General features: G+C 36.4%; 1 protein-coding gene across 2 annotated transcripts in view; it reads left to right on the forward strand.

The window, feature by feature from the left end:
- Positions 1–23,283, forward strand: part of LOC121389913 — a 45,874-nt gene extending 22,591 nt beyond the window's left edge. The window contains exons 1-4 of one of the 2 annotated variants that reach the window (XM_041521571.1): positions 6,406–6,491; positions 9,857–9,946; positions 17,890–17,997; positions 23,164–23,283. In XM_041521571.1, coding sequence (XP_041377505.1) covers positions 6,431–6,491; positions 9,857–9,946; positions 17,890–17,997; positions 23,164–23,282 — 378 coding nt within the window. In that variant the 5' untranslated portion in view covers positions 6,406–6,430 and the 3' untranslated portion in view covers position 23,283. Of the gene's footprint in view, positions 1–6,405; positions 6,492–9,856; positions 9,947–17,889; positions 17,998–23,163 lie in introns of those variants that run through there. The other variant, XM_041521570.1, reaches the window with a different exon arrangement.
- Positions 23,284–24,425: the final 1,142 nt, after the last annotated feature.

Below are 24,425 nucleotides of genomic sequence, written 5' to 3' on the forward strand. Positions count from 1 at the left end.
GGATTGCCTTGTCTGCAGCCTCTGTATAACTTAAAACATTCTGATAGATGTCCATTTTGGATTAGAGCTGAAACTGAATTTTTATACAGTGTTTGTATCCAAGTTTTTATTGAACACTTAAAAATAAAAAATGTCTAGAGCTTTTTTAATAAATTTCCAGGATAAGGAGTCAAACGCCTTTTCAAAATCGACTAATAATAGCTGACCTGGTATTTTATATGTTTCTGTGTATTGCCTAATGCCATATATCAACCTTATATTTTCTCCTATGTATCTCCCCTTTATAAATCCTGTTTGATCTTTTTCAATAATTTTGTCCAATACGGTTTTTATCCTATTTGCAATGCAACCAGATGCTGTTTTATAAGTACAATTTAAAAGGATGAGTGGCCTCCAATTTTTTAAAAACTGCTTAGGTTTGTTTGCTTTTGGTATGCAGGTTATGATGCCTAGTTTTTGTACATGTGACATTTCTTGAATACTGTAACTATAATTGATGGATCTAACTACAAAGTGCCCCAAATCAAGCCAAAAGAATTAAAAAAAATTCTGCTGGAAATCCATCAGAACCAGGACTTTTTTCATTCTTCATATTTTTAAGAAATAATAAAGCTTCAGCGTACGTTAATTCCCCCTCCAACTCTGCTGCTTCGTTATCAGAAAGAATATTAAAATTACAGTTTTCAATTAATTTTGTTATATCTTCACATTCAGATTCCTGTTTTGAATACCGTTTTTCATAAAAACGTTTTGTTTCTTTCAATATTTCAGCTTGGTCTGTGATTAAATTTCCGTTTTCTAATGATATTTTGGAAACTAATTTGCTATGAAAGTTTCTTGCTTCCATGTTACAAAAATATTTTGAAGGTTTCTCTTCTTCTTCTACCCATTTAGCTCTAGATCTAATAAAATGCCCTTTTAATTTCTCTTTTCTAATTTTTACCAATTTTTGTTTTTGATCTTCTATTTGTTTAAAGTTTATGGCTGCATTTTCTTCTAACGCCATAATATCTTCGCACAGTTTAGTTTCCAGTTTTTGTTTTTCCCTTGTTCAGCGGAAATGTTTGCCAACCGGGTGGTAGGCAGCAATTGGGCGTTTTCGCAATACAGTTAATAGAGTACTCGGGCTACATGCCAAACATATTCTCTGGTGGTGATCTATTTTATTTCATTTCAACATATTTTCGTGTTTATATCCAATTAAGGTTCAAGCACGTTGTCCTGGGCAAACACCTCAGCTGTTTGGGCTATCTGCCCAGGACAGTGGGTTTGTTGTTAGTGGTTAGTGAGAGAGAAGAGTGTGTAGTGGCCTTACACCTACCCACTGAGTCCTTAAGAACTCGCTCTAGGTTGGGGCGAACCCTGTAGCTACCAGCCTGTAGTCATATGTCTTAACCACTGCGCCACCGAGGACAGATGTTATCTATAAGTAGGTCGTTTTATGACCCTTCTGGACGCGAGTCGTGCTAATTTCTAGCGATTCCTCAAGGAAACTGCTTTACACACTATGAATGGCGTAGCGCGTTAGCTATAATTCCAAACACATAACCATGTCATTAATGTAAAGCTTTTTGAAATATAAAGTGAACTCTATTTTCCAACTATTTATTATTTTATTAACACAAAATTCATACTCAACATTAGCAGAATCCCTATGGTGGTTCGGCTTTTTCCGTCAATAGCCGAATGAGAGAATGAAATTGTTACAATCATTAATACAATTCATATTACATTTTTTGCATTAAATGTCAATACCAACTAGAAACATCTTGAATTCACCATAAACATATAATGTAAGTAATTTCAATAACTTTTAACATGTAATACAAATGTCTCAAGCGACCTATTTTGTATGGTATAATCTATATGTGAAGCGGTTGGTGTATGAATATTTAACTACGAACTGTACATGGGCGCCATTTTTTTTATTACTGTCCAGATTTACCATTTACGACGTTGAAATTACAGTTATCAAATTTTGAGGTCGTGAAAATTCCATGTGTTGATAGATTTGACATGGAGAAAGTGGTTTTAATGTTTCCGGAAATGGATGAAACAGGTGTGTCGCGAGTTTCTGTGTTTACTGGCCTTGTAATTGTGGAAGTGGCGACAACACAGGATGGTTTTGGCTTGTGTGTGACTTCAAGTGGTGCGACACAAGTATTCGTGAGATTTGACAGTGCCATGCTCATGTTTCGTTTTTGGAAAGTGGAACATTCTCTGTTGTAGCTTCGAATTGAAGCTTCGTTCCTGTGGCCCAACATGTACATGATATGCATAGTTTCAAAACCCGAGTCGTTTAAAGATTGGATCGCATTTTATTTTCTTTAAAGATGAAAACGACGTGTTTTAATTAAAATCTCCAAAATATTGTATAGGAACATCTGACATGTTACAATGTGTAACGCTGACACTTAGAAGTTTGACAGCAGACGATTACTGTTTGATGTCTAAAAATAGAATAACAAGGAAATTCCTCGGGGATTCTTTTGTTGACATAATTAATAAAGTAGTTCCGGCTATAAGCCAAACATAGTGCTAAACTGAGATTCATGGTGCTATGAATGTCAGTTTTTATCACCACGTGATACGAATTTGACCAATCCAAGGGTTTATAACAAAGGCATTTTTAGAGATTGGAATTATTTAACATTCAATATGTATTTTTTTTAAATACGTATGAACCTTTTCTATCGCAACCCTACTGGTAAATAGCTCGCTTGATCTGGGAGGTTTTAATATATTTTACCATTCATAAACATGTTGGGGTTTTTTTTATAGTAAACTATACATAATTACTGACATTTTATGCTATTTGTCAGATACAGGTTTAGCCCAGTACATTATAATTCGTTGTCTTATTATACCTGAAATAGGCTGTGTAACAAGTTCTCCATATAACATATAATTGGGGTGTACTTTATTTAACATTCAATATCTATTTTTTAAAATACGTATGAATTTTTTCTATCTCAACCCTACTGTAATTTCAAACTCCGCGTGGGGACGAGACGTGGCCCAGTGGTAAATAGCTCGCTCGATCTGGGATCGATCCCCGTCGGTGGACCCATTGGGCTATTTCTCTTACCAGCCTGTGCACCACGACTGGCATATCAAAGGCCGTGGCATGTACTGCCCTATCTGTGAGATGGTGCATATAACAGATCCCTTTCTTCTAATCGGAAAGTGTAGCCCATGACGTGGCGACAGCTGGTTTCCACTGTCAGTATCTGTGTGGTTCTTAACCGTATGTCTGACGCCACATATAACCGTAAGTAAAATGTGTTGAGTGCGTCGTTAAATAAAACATTTCCTTCAAACTCCGCGGTGCTGTAGTGGTTAAACCATCGGATTCAAGACTGGTAGGTGCTGGGTTCGCATCCCGGTTCCAACCAGGGCGAGTTTAATGACATAGTGGGTAGGTGTAAACCACTAAGTTGTCGATAATCATCGGTCCTGGATAGCTGTGGTGGTTGCCCAGGACAGGTACTTGGATCTTAATTGGATATAAGCACGAAAATATGAATATAATGAATGAAGAAATGAATCACATTTATATTTATTTAAGCATTTTTCTTACACACCCGTAACTGAGAACATCGTCATTTTTAATAACACCACATACTGTTACTAGCTACTCATATGTGATGACCAGGTTGCCAATATCATACCATCCAATAATAATTTTTAAAATATGTTCGAAATTTCAATCTCTCAATATCTGTCTCTCTCTCTCTCTCTCTCTCTCTCTCTCTCTCTCTCTCTCTCTCTCTCTCTCTCTCTCTCTCTCTCTCTCTCTCTGTGTGTGTTTGTGTGTGAGGTACAAGTGAATATGGCAGTGACTTGCCTGTACCGGCCTCGGTGGTGTCGTGGTTAGGCCATCGGACATAAGGCTAGTAGGTACAGAGTTCGCAGCTCGGTACCGGCTCCCACACAGAGCGAGTTTTAACGACTCATTGGGTAGGTGTAAGACTAGTGCTACACCCTATTCTCTCTCACTAACCACTAACTCACTGTCCTGGACAGACAGTCCAGATGGCTGAGGTGTGTGCTTGAAACTTAATTGGACATAAGCACGACAATAAGTTGAAATGAAACAAACTACTTGCTTGTGAGGCATAAGTTAATTAGGGCCGTAAACAGGGATAAGTTCAGTCAACCGCTTATCGCTAACGTTTGGTATAAACATAAAAAATAGTTCATTTCATTTCAACTTATTTTCGTGCTTATATATCCAATTAAGGTTTAAGCACGCTGTCCTGGGCACAAACCTCAGCTATCTGGGCTGTTTGTCAAGGACAGATGGTTAGTTGTTAATTGTTAGTTGTTAGTGAAAGAAAAGAGGGTGTAGTGGCCTTACACCTACCCACTGAGTCGTTAAAACTCGCTCTGGGTGGGAGCCGGTACCGGGCTTCGAACCCAACTGCCTGGTGTCCGATAGCATAGCCATGGCACGACTGTGGCCAATTTCGGTATATTGGTCTTTACGTTACGCATTTATACTTAATGATATGATTAGATTTCATAGAAGAGCGTTAGCTATGTTTTGATGTGTGGTATCTCCGATACATATAGAAACCAAGGTCGTTACAAAAAAACCCATTTGATGAGAGAGTTTGTTTTAATTGTCGCAAATGTGTAGAAGATGGACAGCATGTCCTGCTTCATTACGCCATATATAAAGATTTGAGGGATATTTTAATTATTACATGCATAGCATTATGGCATGCTTTTATAACTGATACAGACCCATAAACAAATGTCAAATATCGTATCCAGTCATACTCTGTACAGATTAAATGCCAAGACATACAAATTAATTTCATAAAAGCGTCATGGTGTCTTTACATTAACTGATTATATATATATATATATATATATATATATATAGAGAGAGAGAGAGAGAGAGAGAGAGAGAGAGAGAGAGAGAGAGAGAGAGAGAGAGAGAGAGAGAGAGAGAGATATAGATAGATATATACATAGACATATACATAGACATATACATATACATATACCTATATCTATATCTATATATAGTATGTTACTGTATTATTAACTGCGTTTTGGGGATTTAGTTAGATATATATTTTATATATTTTGTTTCATGTTTAGTGTTTTAAATATGCCTTAATGTAATATGTATATATTTTATGTGTCGATTATTAATAATGTATAGTCTCTCATAACTCCATATAGAGTGGCTTTGTATTATTTTAGATTTTATGGTGTTTAGTGATGTTTTATGTTTTAACTAAGGTGATTCTTTAATCAACAAAACTGTCTTGTCTTGTCATTAAACCGAATTACTACAAGTTTTGAAGCGATCAAAAAGTTAAGGAACGTTATCGAAACGTTCGCTGGGTGAACTTGAACATGTTCACGTTAGAAGCAAGCGATCAGTTCTATGCACCATCTAACAAACAGGATAGCATATACCACGGTCTTTGATATACCAGTCGTCGTTCACTGACGGGGGGGGGGGGGGATTTAGCTCAGTCGGTTGAGTGCTTGCTTGAGATGCTTGCGTCACAAGATCGAACCACCACAGTGTATCCGTTCAACTGATTTTTTTTTCTCGCTCCATCCAGTGTTAGAGTCCAATAACTGATCATCGGCCGTGGTAGGTGCTTTCCTGTTTGTAGAAAAGTGCATATAAAATATCCTTCTTGGATTAGGAATAATGAGGCGGGTTTCCACTGATGACTACGTGTCAGAATTACCAAATGTTTGACATCCAACAGCCGATGATTAATTAATCAATGTGATCTAGTGGTGTCGTTAAACAAAACAAATACACTTTTGGTTCACTGATTCGAAGGACAAACAGCCCAGTGGCCACACCGAGTGGGATTGATCGTAGACAGACAGCGCATCAGGATAGCGCTTTATCACTGGCATTTATAGTTTTTTGTGTTTCTATATATTATAATTATTATATTGGGTGAAACAATTTATATGTCAAATGTGTTACAACTTTAATTTCTTGAGTCGTTATACTCGCACTTGGAGGAAGCCGGGATTGGGATGCGAACCCAGTACCTGCCAGCTTTGACACCGATGATTTAACCACTACTAACCGAGACCAGTGCTAGGGGGTGACATTAGAGAGTAGGGCCGTGTGCGTGTTTGCATTAGTATCCCGCTGTAACGTCATCGCCTAATACGCTGTAACAGATACACCTAGAGTGACGATTGAAACCACGGTGTTTTAATTTATTCGTTTGCTAATTTATGTCTTGTATACTAGATGCATACACTAATGTTTATCTGTAATTGTATATTAATAATTGAATTGGCTGCTTTATCAAAATCAGCCACCTCGTAATTATCTAAACACAGCTGGCGGTGAAAGGGCGCTGCCACGTAAAACTACGAAAGACTATAAAACGCAGAACACCAACCGTTTGTTACTTCACTACAAAGAAGCAACATGCGGCTGGTCTTGGTACGGTTCTGTCTTCTGCTGGCGATTGGTCTCGCAGTTGATATAGGTAAGTATCGACACACACACACACACACACACACACACACACACACACACACACACACATTTTTGGTATTAAGCAATTCGTGAGCGTTTAGAATATTTGTCCCAAACAAGTATTTTGACTAACCATATTTTTACAAATATCGATACAAAATGGACAAATATAAATATAATAATATTCATCACCTAATTAATTTTGATTACAGAGAGTACATTTCGTTTCTTCTTGTAGTCTATTTTCCCACCTGTCCTTTTCAACATGGTTTTGTAATAGGAATTCATAACAGTTAGGTAACAAAAGAAGACAGTTTACTAACTTAATATTATGTTTAATAATACAATAAAACAGAAATTTGGGGGAATCGGATACTAAGGCGTACCAGTTTTGAACAAATTGATAAGATATTCTTTGTTTGATAATCGATTTAAGCCAGTTTATATGAGAAGTTATTGGGATAACCATAAGTAGCTAAGTCCCAAATCGTCTAAAGAGGTTTTAATATATTTTAGCCATTCATAAACATGTTTTTTTGTTTTTTGTATAGTGAACTATACATAATTACTGATATTTTATGCTATTTGTCAGATACAGGTTTAGCCCAGTACATTATAATTCGTTGTCTTATTATACCTGAAATAGGCTGTGTAATAAGTGCTCCATATAACATATAATTGCGGTGTACTTCATTTAACATTCAATATGTATTTTTTAAATCCGTATGAACCTTTTCTATCATTACAATTTTACTAAAACCCCATGTTTTAGAACCATAAACAAGAATAGGGAGTATTGTTTGATCACAAAGCAACAACTGGTAATCCAAAGATAAATTCAAATGTCTTATTCTAACGTTAAGTAAATACACGGACATTGCTTTTTGTCTGATTCATTATGGTTGTTTTAGCAGTAAGCAAATTTACTGGGGGGGGGGGGGGGGTCAAATACGATACCTAAATATTTATACTAGTCGGCTATCACCGCATTATTATTATTATTTTTTTTTTGAAGTTTACATTAGATCCAAACACTACAATTTTGGTTTTCTCAACATTCAGTTTTAATTTCCATAGTTTACAATACAATACAGAATCTAAGTATTTCTGTAAATCATCAACATTATCTGCAAATAGTCAGGAGTCATCTTCAAGAGTTCACGTTCAACTCCAGTTGTGTTAGGTAATAAGACTCAACAAATGCGTTTAATGATTACTCTCTCTCTCTCTCTCTCTCTCTCTCTCTCTCTCTCTCTCTCTCTCTCTCTCTCTCTCTCTCTCTGTATTTATGTATGCATGTATGCATGCGTGCGTCTGTGCGTGTATATGTATGCGTGCGTGCATGCATGTGTGCGTGCGTGCGTGCGTGCGTGTGTTTGTGTGTGTGTTTGTGTGTGTATGTATGTATGTGTGCATGCATGCATGCATGTGTGTGTGTATGTATATGAAGAGGTACAAGGTGACCAATGGTGACATGTTTTTTTCTAAACCCACTTTGTAATTTTGTTATTAAACCCTTTTGTCCTAAATAATTGATAACTCAATCATTAGCCACGCAGTCTACATACTAGCCATCTACATATACGTGTATAAACACATACACATATACGAGAGTTGTAACGATACGGCGATACAGTATCGTATCGGGATACGAGGACCACGATACTATACATCGATTCAGGATAGCTGTATCGCGATACAATACGTTACATTCATGTTTTAATAGTAAAAAAAAGTTGAGCAGAAATTTACGAACTTACGAACATGCACAGTAGAGCAAGGACAACGTAATTTCGATGTTTAGTTGCTGAAATTCCCCAACATTTGAGGTCTCTATTCATAATCCACGGCGTTGATATCGTCACGTACACCATAAGTTTATTTCTTGTTTACGAAATTTACTAAGCTGTCCTTTACTATGCTACAGTTGCAAAAATATATGTGTCCCCTCTACGTATGTACCATTCGAAAGGGGTTTCTGTACAGCAGGAAATGTAACTGCTAGCGGTCTGCACTAAAACCTCTCAAGAAAAAACTGAAATTCCATTGAACTGCATTGTGCAAGTATGTTACATTCATTTGTATTTCGAAACATTTTAATTTTATTGTCAGGTGACAACAAAACTATCATGTAATACATCTTCTCTCATGTCTTACATTTATCATATTTCATAAACTTGAACTTGACAGTTTAATTATTGATGGTTGATATGAAAAGCTAAGTATCACAATACGCATCGTATCGCGACCTAAATATCGGGACACGTATCGTATCGCGACCTCACTTATCGTTACATAATTATCAGGATACAGGAGAAGTAATTGCTCCAACTTATCTATTAGTGTTTAAACGATGTGGCTGAGAGAATGACTGTACCAATTAAACGAAAAAAGGACTCGTTTTGGAATTGGGCTTTTCGCCGATGACACAGCCTTTTGGCGTTCAGGCCTACGCCTTCCCAAAATTAAAAAAAAAATATAAAGTATTCAAATTGATTTAAATAGACGCCAAAATTTGTCTTACAGTTGAGGGTGAAGCTGTTTGTCAGCAAAACTGTTTCTTTGCTGTTTAAATATAAAGTCCATGGATTTAATTCTACATTTAACCTTGCTTTTAACAATACTAATATTAAACACGTTTCAACAGTTATATTCCTTGGAGTCATCTTCGACCAATCACTTAATTTTGGAACCCCTATTGCAGAAGTTGTTAAAATTTGTAAACAATATATAAACGTACTTAGAATCCTTTATGGTACCGCTAGGGGTGCCGACAGAAAAAACAAACAAACACTAATGATGATTTTTAATGCCTTTGTAGTCTCACGCCTGCAGTATGGGTCAACGTTTAGTTGTGATGATCCTACTACTATCTATACACTAGATGTGAGAGAGCTAGGCAGATACAAAAACACTGAAGGTGTGGCAGAATCATTTTTGACCTATATTTTCAAAATAGCTATCCAAACAGAACTAGATAATATTTCCCTCAATGAGGATCCATTTGTGAGGAGCGGTAGGGCTTAAATCCTATCGCCCGATAGGGCGATAGGATTGACTAGCCTCCCCCCCCCCCCCCCCCCCGACTTTCCGGCGCACCTCGCACAATGGAACACCAGTCCTGACGAGACGTGGGTATTCGCCTGTCTTACAAACTAAATTAGAAGATTGTATTGACCTATGATGTGGCAGACCTACAAGCTAAGTTGGAAAACTGTACTGACCTATGATGTGGCAGTCGTACAAGATCTGTTTTGTCGTTCAATATTTGGATGTTTCTGTCATTTTATAAAATAAACGTCTGTACTACATTTGACCGGCTACATGTTCAAAAGTACATGCAGTTCACACTTAAATACATTTTTCCTTTTTCAGGCTGCAAAAATGTTGAACGGATTTATATAAAACATGGTATACGCCAGTGTTTGTGTAAACAGGGATATTTTGGTTACCACTGTGAGAAAAGTAAGTATATTTTGAGTTTCTCTAAAATTGTATTGTGTCATAAATGCATTTATTGTCTACATCGTAATGATATACGCACACACACACACACACACACACACACACACACACACACACACACACACACACACACACACACACACACACACACACACACACACACACACACACACACACACACATATATATATATATAATCATACCTGTTTTGTATGTCGGGTGTCCGTAAGGTGGGTTTTTCTGTATTCTTATTGGTCGAAAACCAGTCACATGAACTTCCGTAAATAATGATATTGCCCTCAGTCGGTCCCATCGGTCCGACCAAAAGTGATGTTGCCCTGGGAGATTTAACCAATGAAAATGAAGGAGAGAACAAATGCTATTCAATTATTGCGTAGGTAACGTAATGGAACGCCAACTGCTAATTGTAATTTAAACAACCAGGAACATGTGACAAAATGCTTTGCTGTCCTTTGACAATAAGAAGGAAGGAAGGAAATGTTTTATTTAACGACGCACTCAACACACTTTGTTTACGGTTATATGGCGTCAGACACACGGTTAAGGACCACACATATATTGAGATAGGTAACCCGCTGTCGCCACTTCATGGGCTACTCCTTTCGATTAGCAGCAAGGGATCTTTTATATTCACAATCCCACAGACAGGATAGTACATGCCATGACATGTGTTACACCAGTTGTGGAGCACTGGCTGGAACGAAAAATAGCCCAATGCGTCCACCGATGGGGATCGATCCTAGACCGACGGCGCATCAAACGAACGCTTTACCACTGGGCTACTGGGCCCCCTGCACAAAAAGAGAACAACTTAATTCATACTGAGTTAATTCCGAAAATACGACAAGGTCAGTACTCGTCAAATTTTATAAGGAATATCTGTCAGATTTAGAATCGTGCATGATACACCAAAACACTACCTGGATTTTATGTTACAAATTAAGAATGCATTTGGACGTAATCCCTAACTGTTCAATAGAAATTTATGTTCAGATTAATCACATTTTGTGTTTTATTTTGCTACTAATATAATTTTGACATTCTTGCTGGTCATAAAATCTCTAATTTAAAGGGACAGACCCTAGTTTCAACCCGTAAAAATTAACACTAAGTTTAGTTAATCTACAAACCTGTAACAGATTTGGATAAAGTTACAATTGAGTGAAACATGAATCTGTGACTTTGAAATGGTGAAATACCCTCTAAAAATAGACCAAAACTCGACTGCATAACAGTTACTTCTCAGACGCACGTGCGTTTTTGAAAATATGAGAAATACATTTTGTGATATTAAAAACACCAGGATGACCAAACACACTTCGAATGTACGGAAATGGATAATCTAAACAATAAAATCTAAGTTAAGTATGATTTCAGTTATCAAAAAAGGTCTCTAATAGTCAAAAATATGTCTTAGTGTTTAAAAACTAGGGCAAGCCCCTTTGTTTGTTTTATGTTTCAACTGTTTATTTCCACATTCGTCTGCTTACCATACAACGTCATAGGATTGCGTGACGTCACTGAATCTCATCAGTTTTAACGCATTGCGGGAATTTAAAGCATTGTCGTGTTTCGATTCTGATAAAGCATTGCGGGAATTTAAAGCATTGTCGTATTTCGATTCTGATAAAGCATTGCGGGAATTTAAAGCATTGTCGTATTTCGATTCTGGTAAAGCATTGCGGGATATTTAATGCATTGTCGTATTTCGATTCTGATAAAGCATTGCGGAAAATTTAATGCATTGTCGTATTTCGATTCTGATAAAACATTGCGGGTATTTAATGCATTGTCGTATTTCGATTCTGATAAAGCATTGCGGAAAATTTAATGCATTGTCGTATTTCGATTCTGATAAAACATTGCGGGAATTTAATGCATTGTCGTATTTCAATTCTGATAAACAAAGCAGGAATGTACGAGTGTTATGCAATAAAACAATTATTGAACACATTTCGGGCAATACATGTTTTATGGACCGGCCAATATCAAGTTCTTCAATCCATAAAACATGATATTGTCATCAATGACGGTAAATAATTGATAAATATAGATATACAGAAGAAAAAAAAAAGTGATATTCAATGAAAAGTCATATTTTCCCTGTAGTTTAGCCTACAGTGACAACATAGAAATCATATTATTTTCTATTTGTGTGAACAAATTCATGATTTGATTATCTACCTTGATAACGATTAGTTTTAGTTTTGATTATTAAGTCCAGCGTCGCTTCTTCGTGTTTATATTTTATAATTACCAATGCATCTGATCGTATTTGAATGAAAAAGTAATTTAAACAACTTCACATATACAACAATGGATATGAAGTGTAATCACTATACAATATTTAAAACTGATTGAATGTGAAGCTAATTAATGATGGCACGATGACCTGTAATATGTTCATTTTTTGCTACCTGTTGTGTGTCTACAAGTGTAAACAGTTAATTAGCGTTAACACTTTACTAACACACACCACACAGCACTTATACAGTTAATTACTCATAACACTACTGACTCACATCACACAACATATGTATACAGTTATACTGTTGTGCTGGGGTGTCGTTAAACATTCATTCATTCGTTACACTACTAAGACTAACTCACATGACACGACACTTGTGCAAAGTTAATTACTCATAACACCACTGACTCACATCACACTGCACCCGTATAGTTAGTTGCACATAACACCAATAACTCAACACTTGTGCACAGTTAATTACTCACAACACTACTAACTCACATCACACGCTACGTGTGCACAGTTATTTAATCATAACACTACTGACTCACATCACACAAGGTTTGTACAGTTAATTCCTCATAACACTACTAACTCACATAGCTCAACACTTGTACAGTTAATTACTCATAACACTACTAACTCACATCACACAAACACCTTTACACAGTTAATTACTCGTAACACTACTAACTCACATAATACGACACTTGTACAGTTAATTACTCATAACACTACTAACTCACATAACACAACACTTGTACAGTTAATTACTCATAACACTACTAACTCACATCACACAACACCTGTACACAGTTAATTACTCGTAACACTACTAACTCACATAATACGACACTTGTACAGTTAATTACTCATAACAATACTAACTCACATAACACAACACTTGTACAGTTAATTACTCATAACACTACTAACTCACATCACACAACACCTGTACACAGTTAATTACTCATAACACTAATAACTCACAGTAAAAAAGTTAATAGAATTTTAAAAAAGAATTAAAAAAAAGAAAAAAAAAGTTATAAGCCAAAAATAAAACGAATTGACTGCTCGGTCGAATATTTATATAATTTGGAGCATTTTAGAAGGACAGTCCAAAAATAAATCAGAGAAAGAAGAGAGGATCGGACTATTTAATAATATTTTAAAAAAAGAAGTAATTTCGACATAAACATTTGAATGAAGGTCTAAATGTTTAAAGTCCGATCTATATGTCCACGTGAGTGGCCTCATTAACACCGTTAGGGTGCACAGCTTGTAGGGAAGAGATGGGTTGCATCCCGTCAAGAAAACCCCTAGATTGACAGTCAATAGACGTTGAAGGTGTAGTGCTGTGCTGAAATACAGATCTTGAGAAGCCGGATCCGTCTGAATGAGAGAGAGAATCAGACTAGGGTATAGTCCAGTCGTCATGGGTTGGTATAGTGATGCGGACGGGCCCGACTCCGGAGAATACGAGATGGTATCACAATAAAACAAAGTAAAGTCTAGAAAAGAGTAGTAAGTACCGACCCCGCTTCCTATTTCTTCTTAGAGTGGGGCAGTCAGTCTTCAAGTGCTGCTAAGACAGGCTTGGACATGTAGAGACTAAACGCGAACAACCGTGGCGTTCTACAGAATGGCCGTCATATGAGTCACGAAAAAAACAAGTGAACATAATCAGACGGAGAAATGACGTGGAGGCAAGGAATCTCGTTAAAAAAGAATCCAACCTGGTGGTGCAGACTGTCGAAACGAGAAGCGTTCCAGCGTTCAATCAGTTCCAATGGCCGCATACATCCCAGTAGAGAATTTCACTTCGCTGACAAAACCATCGAGTGAAGGATCCCCAAGTCGAGCCGCGAAAGCACGTGCAGTGTGCACAAGCGAAACAAACACGTCTTACCGCGTCGAGCTCCAGACTGGGAATGTTCCTTTTATAGGCTTTACGATTGTGATTTGTTTGTTGAGTTACAACATAGTATTGAGAATTACTCCGCCTTGTGTGATGTGCTAGCTATAGGGGATTTTAGTAGTAGGACAGCTTCTAAAGATGATTTTATTACATATTACATTAGATGACCCTCATGTTAGTGTTTTGAATACTATTCAAACAATTATGCAGTATAACAAAGATGTTGTATTAAAAACACGGATTAATCCAGACAAAGGACATAATATCTTTGGCAATAAAATTTTGAATCTGTTTAAAGCTACAAGCCTACGTATTATGAATGGGAGACATACTAATGGACTGGCTAACGGTTTTACATTCCACAGTCATAAAGTTCAGTTCTCTGACCATGTCCCGTTAATTGTGTCACTTGCTGTGAAAAAATGTGTTTGTTAAACATACTTCCTGTGAAGTAGTACAAGATTTATCTGACAATGAATTTACAAGAAAAAAGTGTCAGTGGAATGAAAACTGTAAAGATGCATGTGCAGAGGCCATTAGGGTCAACATTGGTTTATTTGATACAGCTGTAGGGGGAGTGATAGAGACTCAACAGGATATAGATCAGATTGTAGATAATTTTACTAAAGCACTTCACGAGGTAACTGATCCATTTTTTTTCAAATTTAACAATACCCATCATTCTAATTTCAGTAGTATTAATGCAACAAGAGTGACAGACAAACCTTGGTTTAACAATGAATACAAACAACTACATCAAGCCTATCTTGATGCTCTGGTGCAGTACAATTGCAATAAATGTCCTGATAATATTAATAACTTACACAGACGTAAAACTGCATACAAATAGTTGGAAAAACGCCTTAAAAGACAATACAATATCTGGCAGGGCGACCAGCTTGAATATTTGAAAAAGTATAACCCTAAATAATTTTATCGTATATTTTCTAAATCAAAGAAGACAATTTCTAAAATTCCTCTTGATACAGTTTTTGAAAATTTTAAAGGCCTGGGTAGTTCTGGTACTATCAATAATGATGTTCAAGATGATGCGAGTTTTAAACTCAATAACAATGAAACACTGTATGAACCATTGGACAAGGAAATTACAGATGCTGAATTAACTTCTGCTATAACACATTTAAATCGTCAAAAAAGTCCTGGGTTTGACGCAATTATAAACGAATTTTTCATAGAATTTAGTGAACGCATATTTCCTTATTTAAAAGAATATTTAATAGCATCCTCAATTCTGAGATTTTCCCAGCATCATGGAATAAGGCAGTTTTTGTTCCTGTTTTCAAAAAAGGAGACGAGTCTGATCCTAACAATTATCGGTGTATCAGTTTACTCAGTGCATTAGGCAAATTATTTACTTCAATTCTTAACAGGTGCCTGGTAGATTGGTCTGAAGATATTAATATCATTAGTGATGCTCAGTTTAGTTTTCGCAGTGGTTTGAGCACAGTGGATGCCATATTTTCACTATATTCCATTACCTTGGTCTGTTTTCTCTAATAAAAATAGATTACATTGCTGCTTCATTGATTATAAAAAGGCCTTCGACTCTGTCAACAGTTTTAATCTCTGGTTTAAGCTTTCTAGGACTGACATTAGGGGTAAACTCCTAAAGGTAATCCAGAGCATGTATAAAAGTATTAGATCTTGTGTAATGCTAAATGACAAGTTGTTGGACTTCTTTAAAAATGAGATCGGCCTGATACAGGGAGACATTTTGTCACCGATATTGTATTTCCTCTATGTGAATGATATAGAACATTATTTCATTAAAAGTTTATTTTTGCTTTTATTTCATTAAAAGTTTATATTTGCTTTTGTATGCTGATGATATGGTAATATTTTCCAAAACTGTCGAAGGGCTCCAAACTATGTTAAATACTCCAAGTTCGTACAATAAGAAGTGGAAATTGTGTCTCAACGAAAGAAAAACACAAATTGTGGTATTTCAGAAAGAAGGTCATCTGAAAGAATGTGAAAGATGGTACTATAATGGTATTAAGATTGACACCGTCGATCAATTTTGTTATCTTGGTATAACTGAATTATAATAATACATTTTCTAACTCTGTTAGGGTACTTGCATATCAAGGTCGTAAAGCTTTATACGCTCGTAAGAGGCATCTAATGCTCAACATTAATACTTCACTTAGTTTGTTTTAAACATACATTAAGACTGTCATTCTATATTGCTGCGAAATTTGGGGGTCTCATAAGGCAGACTCCATAGAAAAGTTACACTTAGCATTTTGTAAAGATGTTTTAAATGTTAAAAATGCGACTCCAAATACCATGATATATTTTGAATCAGGACAATATCCACTAATGCGTATTTGAAAATATCGAATGTTGAAATATTGGCTTAACCTCTTGTAAACCAAAAACTGTATATTGCATACTGCACTCACAGAATTAAGATTCAAATTTGATAACTTTATTATTATCAAAGATAACTGGGCTGCTCACATAAAACATTTGTTGTGCTCCTTGGGGCATTTGGAGTTATGGCTTCATCAAGATTCAATAATTAATGTAGAGCTTTGTTTGCAGTCTATATTGCAAATAATTATGGATCAGCGGCAGCAGGAACTTTCATCTCAATTACAAGATTCCACTAAATGTTCATATTTCTACAAATATCTTGTTAACGAGATTAGACTACAAATATATCTTTCCATACCCTTCTCTACAGTATACAAAAGATTGATTACTAAGTTTTGGTTATGGTTACATGACTTGGCCATTGAGGTTGGGGCGTTACAACAATACTTCGCGTAGCGATAGATTATGTATTTTCTGTGATATGAACGAAATTGAAGACAAGTTCCATGTTATATTAAGTTGCCCTTTCTTTGATGACTTAAGACTTTTATATATAAACAAGTATTATTGGATCCATCCATCCATGTTTAAGTTGACTTCATTTTTTAATTCCTCTAGTAAAAATAACTGACGGCGATTGGGTAATTTTCTACATAATGTATGTAAAAGATGACAAAATTCCCATACATGATTTTTCGGTGTTCAAATATATATGATCAACTATTACTGGTTTTATAACGTGCACGTTGTGAGCGGGGCATATCTCTGGAGCTGGATATAGGGGTGCAGAGATTTCCATAATAATCTTTGGGTACTTATATTTTCAGTGGATAAGGGATACATTACCTAGGGAGTTATGTCTGCTGTAAACGTAGTCCCAGTCCAGTGGATGCTCTGTTCACAACGTTTCCCCTAAAACTAAATTTACTTCAGGTATTATATTGTACTATATTGTCAACAGTTCATTAATACCTGCGTGCATTAGACTCCGTTTGAAATGTGTATCCTGTTGTTTTGTGCCAATGAACCTCTGGTTCAAGGCTGAAATAAAGAATTGAAATGAAAAATTGAATTGATTCACATCACGCTACTGGCTCACATCATTAAAGGTTTGTACACAAACGGCACTTATACACGATTAATTACTGACCTCTGCTGACTCGTATCGCCCAATACGTGTACACAGTTAATTACTGTCAAAGCTACTCACTCGCAGCTCGCACCTCTTGTACGCAGTTAATAACCGTTAACACGACACATTCACTTAACATGACGTAGTACTTGTACGTAGTTAATTACTGTTAACACTGCTAAACGCTCGTGCGTACGTGTGAGCTATTTTACAAATATAAAATTGCCTATTACGTCTTTACTAAGTTCATTGATCCGTCACGCTGTTTGTGGTTTATTTTCCAGCTTGCAACACGGCCTTTGCTGTTGATAAAGCACGAAGATGGACTAGGTTGTGTTGTGTGAAACAAGTGAGAGACATATGCAAGCGGTCATGCGCTCTCTGCTCCGGACGTAAGCTATGATGTGTTTTATATAAACATAATACTAAACTAACAAGTCATGTAAGATACAAGCTATATTATATAGACAATACTAAACCACACAAGTCATGCACAGAATGTAAGTTATGATGTGTTTTATACAGACATAATACTAAAGTACACAAGCCATGTAAGATACAAGCTGTAATACACACACACACACACACACACACACATAATACTAAAGTACACAAGTCATGATTTGGATGTAAGCTTTGATGTGCTTTAAATACTTGCGGAAAGGTTCCTCTGCACCAAATGAATAAATTAATACAGAATTGCATTTACTTGAAATCTGGTCAGGAAAATTCACAAAATTATTGGGTAACCATCCCCTTCGATATTTTAGAGGTGTTCTGTCAATTGCTCATTACTCTTCAGGCTTTATGAGCACAACTTGCCGTATGCATGTTTCACCGGCCTCCGTGGCGCAGTGGTTAAACCATTGGACTACAGGCTGGTAGGTGCATAGTTCGCAGCCCGGTACCGGCTCCAACCCAAAACGAGTTCTTAAGGGTTCAATGGGTAGGTGTAAGGCCACTACACCCTCTTCTGTCTCACTAACCACTAACCAACTAACAACTAATCCACTGTCCTGAACAGACAGCCCAGATAGCTGAGATGTGTACCCAGGACAGCATGCTTGAACTTTAATTGGATATAAAAACAAAAATAAGTTGAAATGAAATATTCACATTTCGGGTCACGTAATCCTGTTTGATGTCATTATCTTTAGCATTGGACTACAAGACGATTATATGGCTTCTCATAGCTGAGAAAATCACTTTGGTTGTTATCTGATTGTCGACATGGTGAAGTCACACTTCTCGGAAAATTAATATCTTCGAGAGATTAGTAATATTGAAGTTGGAATGGCACAACACATTGTTGCTATACGTCGTGGTGTTCATTAGTGTGTATCGGTGTTTGCGGAGACGTTATCAACAGTTAGGAGTACTAGATATCTTCTGTATTTAGGGAACCTTTTGTCTGACGTCACGTTTGTAAAATGCCTATATTAGGCTAGTACACCTACGGAATAATTTGGAAACGTCAAGTCTGACATCCCGAAACATCCCTGAGTTTAGACCAATTAGTGGCAGAACTGTAAGTAATCACAGAATATGGCCACGACCGTTCAGCAATACGTAGTCCAGTTACGATGACATCGACGCGCACAAAACATGGTGTAGACAACACTTTAGGAGCATAATTCAGGATTGGTCAATCATACTTTTAACAGATAAATAATACACGATTGGGGAACAAAAGGTTTCGATTTATTTTAAAATACAGTGAAATTTGACTAGACCGGATCACGTCGGGTCAGGTCAGGCAACGTTTTTCACGTGCGTATATGCCACGAAAGCTTCGCGCCCGCCTGTCACGGGCTTATTTTTTTACTTTCACCAGTGACTAAGTCCAGGCCGGGGGGGGGGGGGGGGGGGGAATAAACAATTTAGTGGTCGGGTAAAAACCTAAGCCCTAACGATAATAGCCTGCTCTATCCTACACATGTCTGGACTAAGAAATTAAAACCAACAGTATTTTTGAATGCTCGGCCTAAAAGGATTTAAAGTGATTTAAGCAATTGAATGGGCGCCAAAGTAAAGTTGGACTATTTACAAAAAAATAAAAAAACATTAGAATTTTGAACCGCGACCAAATTGTTTAAAGTCCAACTTAGCCCCAAAAATTAGGTTATTCACGTCGGGGACTTAATTACTGATTCAGTTTAGACAGGATCCGGTGTTTAGAGGGTCGCGTTTTAGAATACAGAGTTATTTCCCTTGACATCGGCGTTGGATTCGTAACTGTAAACATTCCCAGTCTGGAGCTCGACGCGGTAAGACGTGTTTGTTTCGCTTGTGCACACTGCACGTTCTTTCGCGGCTCGACTTGGGGATCCTTCACTTCATTGTTTTTATCAGCGAAGTGAAGTTTTCTATTGGAACTGATTGAACGCTGGAACGCTTCTCGTTTCGACAGTCTGCACCACCAGGTTGGATTCTTTTTTAGCGAGATACCTTGCCTCCACGTCATTTCTCCGTCTGATTATGTTCACTTGTTTTTTTCGTGACTCGTATGACGGCCATTCTGTAGAACGCCACGGTTGTTCGCGTTTAGTCTCTACATGTCCGAGCCTGTCTTAGCAGCACTTGAAGATACCATCTCGTATTCTCCGGAGTCGGGCCCGTCCGCACCACTATACCAACCCATGACGACTGGACTATACCCTAGTCTGATTCTCTCGTTCAGACGGATCCGGCTTCTCAAGATCTGTATTTCAGCACAGCACTACACCTTCAACGTCTATTGACTGTCAATCTAGGGGTTTTCTTGACGGGATGCAACCCATCTCGTCCCTACAAACTGTGCACCCTAACGACCTTAACGAGGCCACCCACGTGGACATATAAATCAGACTTTAAACTTTTAGACCTTCGTTCAAAAGTTTATGTCGAAATTACTTTCTTTTTTCAATATTATTAAATATTCCGATCCTCTATTCTTTGTCTGATTTATTTCCTACAATCCTACAAATTATATAAATATTCGACCGAGCAGTCAATTATTTTCATTTTTGGCTTGTAATATTTTTTTGGTTTCTTTTTTAATTCTATTATCTTTTTTACTAATTGCTATTTCCAAAATTCTGCCTATTTTCAACTCTACATCCCCATCCATCCCAAGTCAGGCCACCGATCTTGTCGAATTTCTTTTTGACCACCCGATCTAATCTAGCGACAAAATTTAATGAGTAGAATTTTAAAAATTAATTATCTTAATTAGCTTGTGGTATAAGTATAACTATATATGTATAAGAAGTTTTGATATTTTAATAATGACAGGAACTTTTTTCCGTGAATACTAAACTACACAAGGCATGTAAGATAAAAGCCGTATTATATGCATGTATAGAATACTAAACTTAACAATACGTGCACTGGACGTAAGCTATGATGTGTTTTATATACTCACGGAAAAACGATCCTGTGCATCATTAACATTTCAGTAAGACTTATATTTTTAAAATTTAAAAATATTGTGTTTTACATAGAAGTACTATGTATCTTGTAAAAGTAGAGTAATCTTCTCCTGTCTTCTGAACCTGACGTACGGTATACACAATGCTTGGTGCGCCGTCGATGACTATGTAACAGCATAGCGTAATGAAGTACCGTCATGGTCGTGCTTTGTGATCACCTACTCGGATGCGTACAGTTCTTCCACTGATTGGCCTTAATTCAGGGATGTATTGAGATGTTAAACCTGGAATTTTCAAATGATTCAATATGTGTACCGCCTTGATGTTGACGATTTGTTAATGTGACGGGTACGTGTCGACTCCCTAAACATGGAAGATCCGTAGTATCCGTAGACTGTCGAGAACATCTCCGCACACAGTGCATAGTTTCCTGACGAACACCAATCAACACCAAAATTACCAGCAACAACGTTTGTGCCATTCTAACCTCAATCATACCCTTCGTTCGAAGAAGTTAATTTTCGTGGAGGCGTGGCATCACACTGACGACGATCAAATACCAACAGAAGTATTTTTCTGAGTGATGAGAATCCATACAATAGTTCTAGAGTCCAATGATAAGAAAAATGACGTCAGACAGGAGCACATGACCAAGAATGCTAGTAATGCAACTTGTGATCACAAAGCATGAATAGCTCGTGCAACTGACAGGACACCGCTTGAATATCGAAGGGAATGGTTACACGTTCATTTACTGAAATTTTTATGACCAGATTCCAAGTATATTATACACTATATGCAATCATTTGGTGCACAGGAACTTTTTTCCGCGAGTATATATACATCAAACTAAACTACACAACCCATGTAAAATGCGTGTATGGTATTCATAATACTAAACTACACAACTCAATTTAAATATACACACGGTATTATATAAATAATATTAAACTACATAAAACCTGTAAAATACGTGTATGGTATTCGCAATACTAAATTACACCAGCCATGTAAAATACGTGTGTGGTATTCATAATGCTAAACTACACAAGCCGTGTAAAATACGTGTGTGGTATTCATAATACTAAACTACACAAGCCGTGTAAAATACGTGTGTGGTATTCATAATACAAAACTACACAAACCGTGTAAAATACGTGTATGGTATTCATAATACTAAACTACACAAGCCATGTAAAATACATGTATGGTATTCATAATACTAAACTACACAAACCATGTGAAATACGTGTATTTTATTCATAATACTAAACTATACAAGCCGTGTAAAATACGTGTATGGTATGCATAATACTAAACTACACAAGCCGTGTAAAATAAGTATATGGTATTCATAATACAATACTACATAAGCTGTGTAAAATATGTGTATTTTATTCATAATACTAAACTACACAAGGTATGGAACGTCTAAAATATAAATACAACACCACCCATGTTATGAAAAATAGAACTGCCGAAAATAAACTGCCGAAGTCATGTGAGATACAATGCATATTATATATATACATGTAGTACTAAACAACACAAGTCAGGTAAAAAACAATGTGTATTATATAGTTAATACTAAACTGCACAAGTCATGAATTATGTAATACAGATAACAAAAGTAATGTAAAACTCGACGTCTATAATATAAATATTACTATATAATACCTGCATATGTCAAGTAAGATTCAATGTGTTAATATAATTATATAATACTAAACAGCAGATATACACCCTGTATTATATTCATAATACATTGTACCATACTATGCATGTCATGTAAGCTACAAGGTACAATGTGAAATATATTATTATTGTTTTTATTATATTATTATTATTATTATTATTATTATCATGATGGTTGTTGTTGTTTTATATAGATACAGCAGAAGTCATGCAAGATTAAACGTGTTTTGTTTTTGTTTAATATGCATGTACGTGTATATAGATAATACTAAACATCAGAATTCATATATACACACACAATATTAAAGTGCAGATTTGAAATATGCACAGTGAAATAATGCAGTATGCCAAAACCGATCGATACACATGATTTATACGAAGACACACTTTCATTTACACAAGTTGAGTGTTTACTGTAGAGTTCTGATTCGTTGATTATATGTACATTTACAGCCACATGCAAGGATCTGAAAAAGAGTTTGTGTACGAAAGTGATAAAATGGTCAGCCGAACGAGCAAAAAGGACGCTTTGTGCAAAATGGACGAGATCATGCTGGAAAGAGTGCCGCTAAAGTATGAGTGCATTATTATAATGCATACTATGTTTCAACACTGTATATACACATGCATTTTATCTTTCTGATATTTAATGTTACAAAAAAAGAAATGTTTTATTTAACGACGCATTCAACACATTTCATTTACGGTTATATGGCGTCAGACATATGGTTAAGGACCATACTTCATGGGCTACTCTTTCCGATTAGCAGCAAGGGATCTTTTATTTCCGCTTCCCACAGGCAGGATAGCAGGATAGCCTGTTGACCGATGGCCTAACCACGACGCCACCGAGGCCAGTTTAATGCTACAAATGGTTCAAACTGTCAGGCTGACCTCCAATTATAAATAATGATTATTGTTATTATTATTATTATTATTATTATTATTATTACAATTACGTTGTAGGGGTGTTTGTGTCAAATATTAATATTATATATATATATATATATATATATATATATATATATATAAGTTTCTCATATAATCTGTTTAAAATGGTGGGACATGTTTTAGGCAATCTGTATATTGCCTGATTTTTGTTTTGTTAGGTAATATGTACATTAACTGTGTGAATATATACATATTACCTGATTATAGAGATTAACTGTAACACATATGCATACTCATTTACAGTTACATATACATTTACATACATACATACACACTGCATTCCATTATTGTGTTTATTCCAAACTGAATGGTAATATAAATGTTTGTTTTGTAGAAAGAAAAAACTGAAGCGATATTCGAAAGAAGAAATCGGAGAAAATAAAAGTCAAGGACGGGAACACGTCGACTTAATTAAAGATTATAATTATTGTAATGTCTATAATATTGACACGTTGAATTAAAACAATTTCTGCAGTAGCCATGTTGTATTTTTATTTATTATGCATAATAGACCAACAATGTGTTCAACATAAAGAACGCAGCCCACTGGTAAAGCGGTTGCCTGATGAGCGGTCGGTATGGGATCGATCCAGATCCGTCGGCGAATACGGCTATGTCTCCTTCTAGCCAGGGGCGGGACGTAGCTAAGTGGTACAGCGCTCGCTCGATGCGCGGTCGGTCTGGGATCGATCCCCGTCGATGGGCCATTGGGCTATTTCTCGTTCCAGCCAGGGGGCGGGAACACAGCGCCGGTTCGATGCGCG

Source organism: Gigantopelta aegis, chromosome 15 (assembly GCF_016097555.1).
Source record: "Gigantopelta aegis isolate Gae_Host chromosome 15, Gae_host_genome, whole genome shotgun sequence".
Classification (NCBI taxonomy): domain Eukaryota; kingdom Metazoa; phylum Mollusca; class Gastropoda; order Neomphalida; family Peltospiridae; genus Gigantopelta; species Gigantopelta aegis.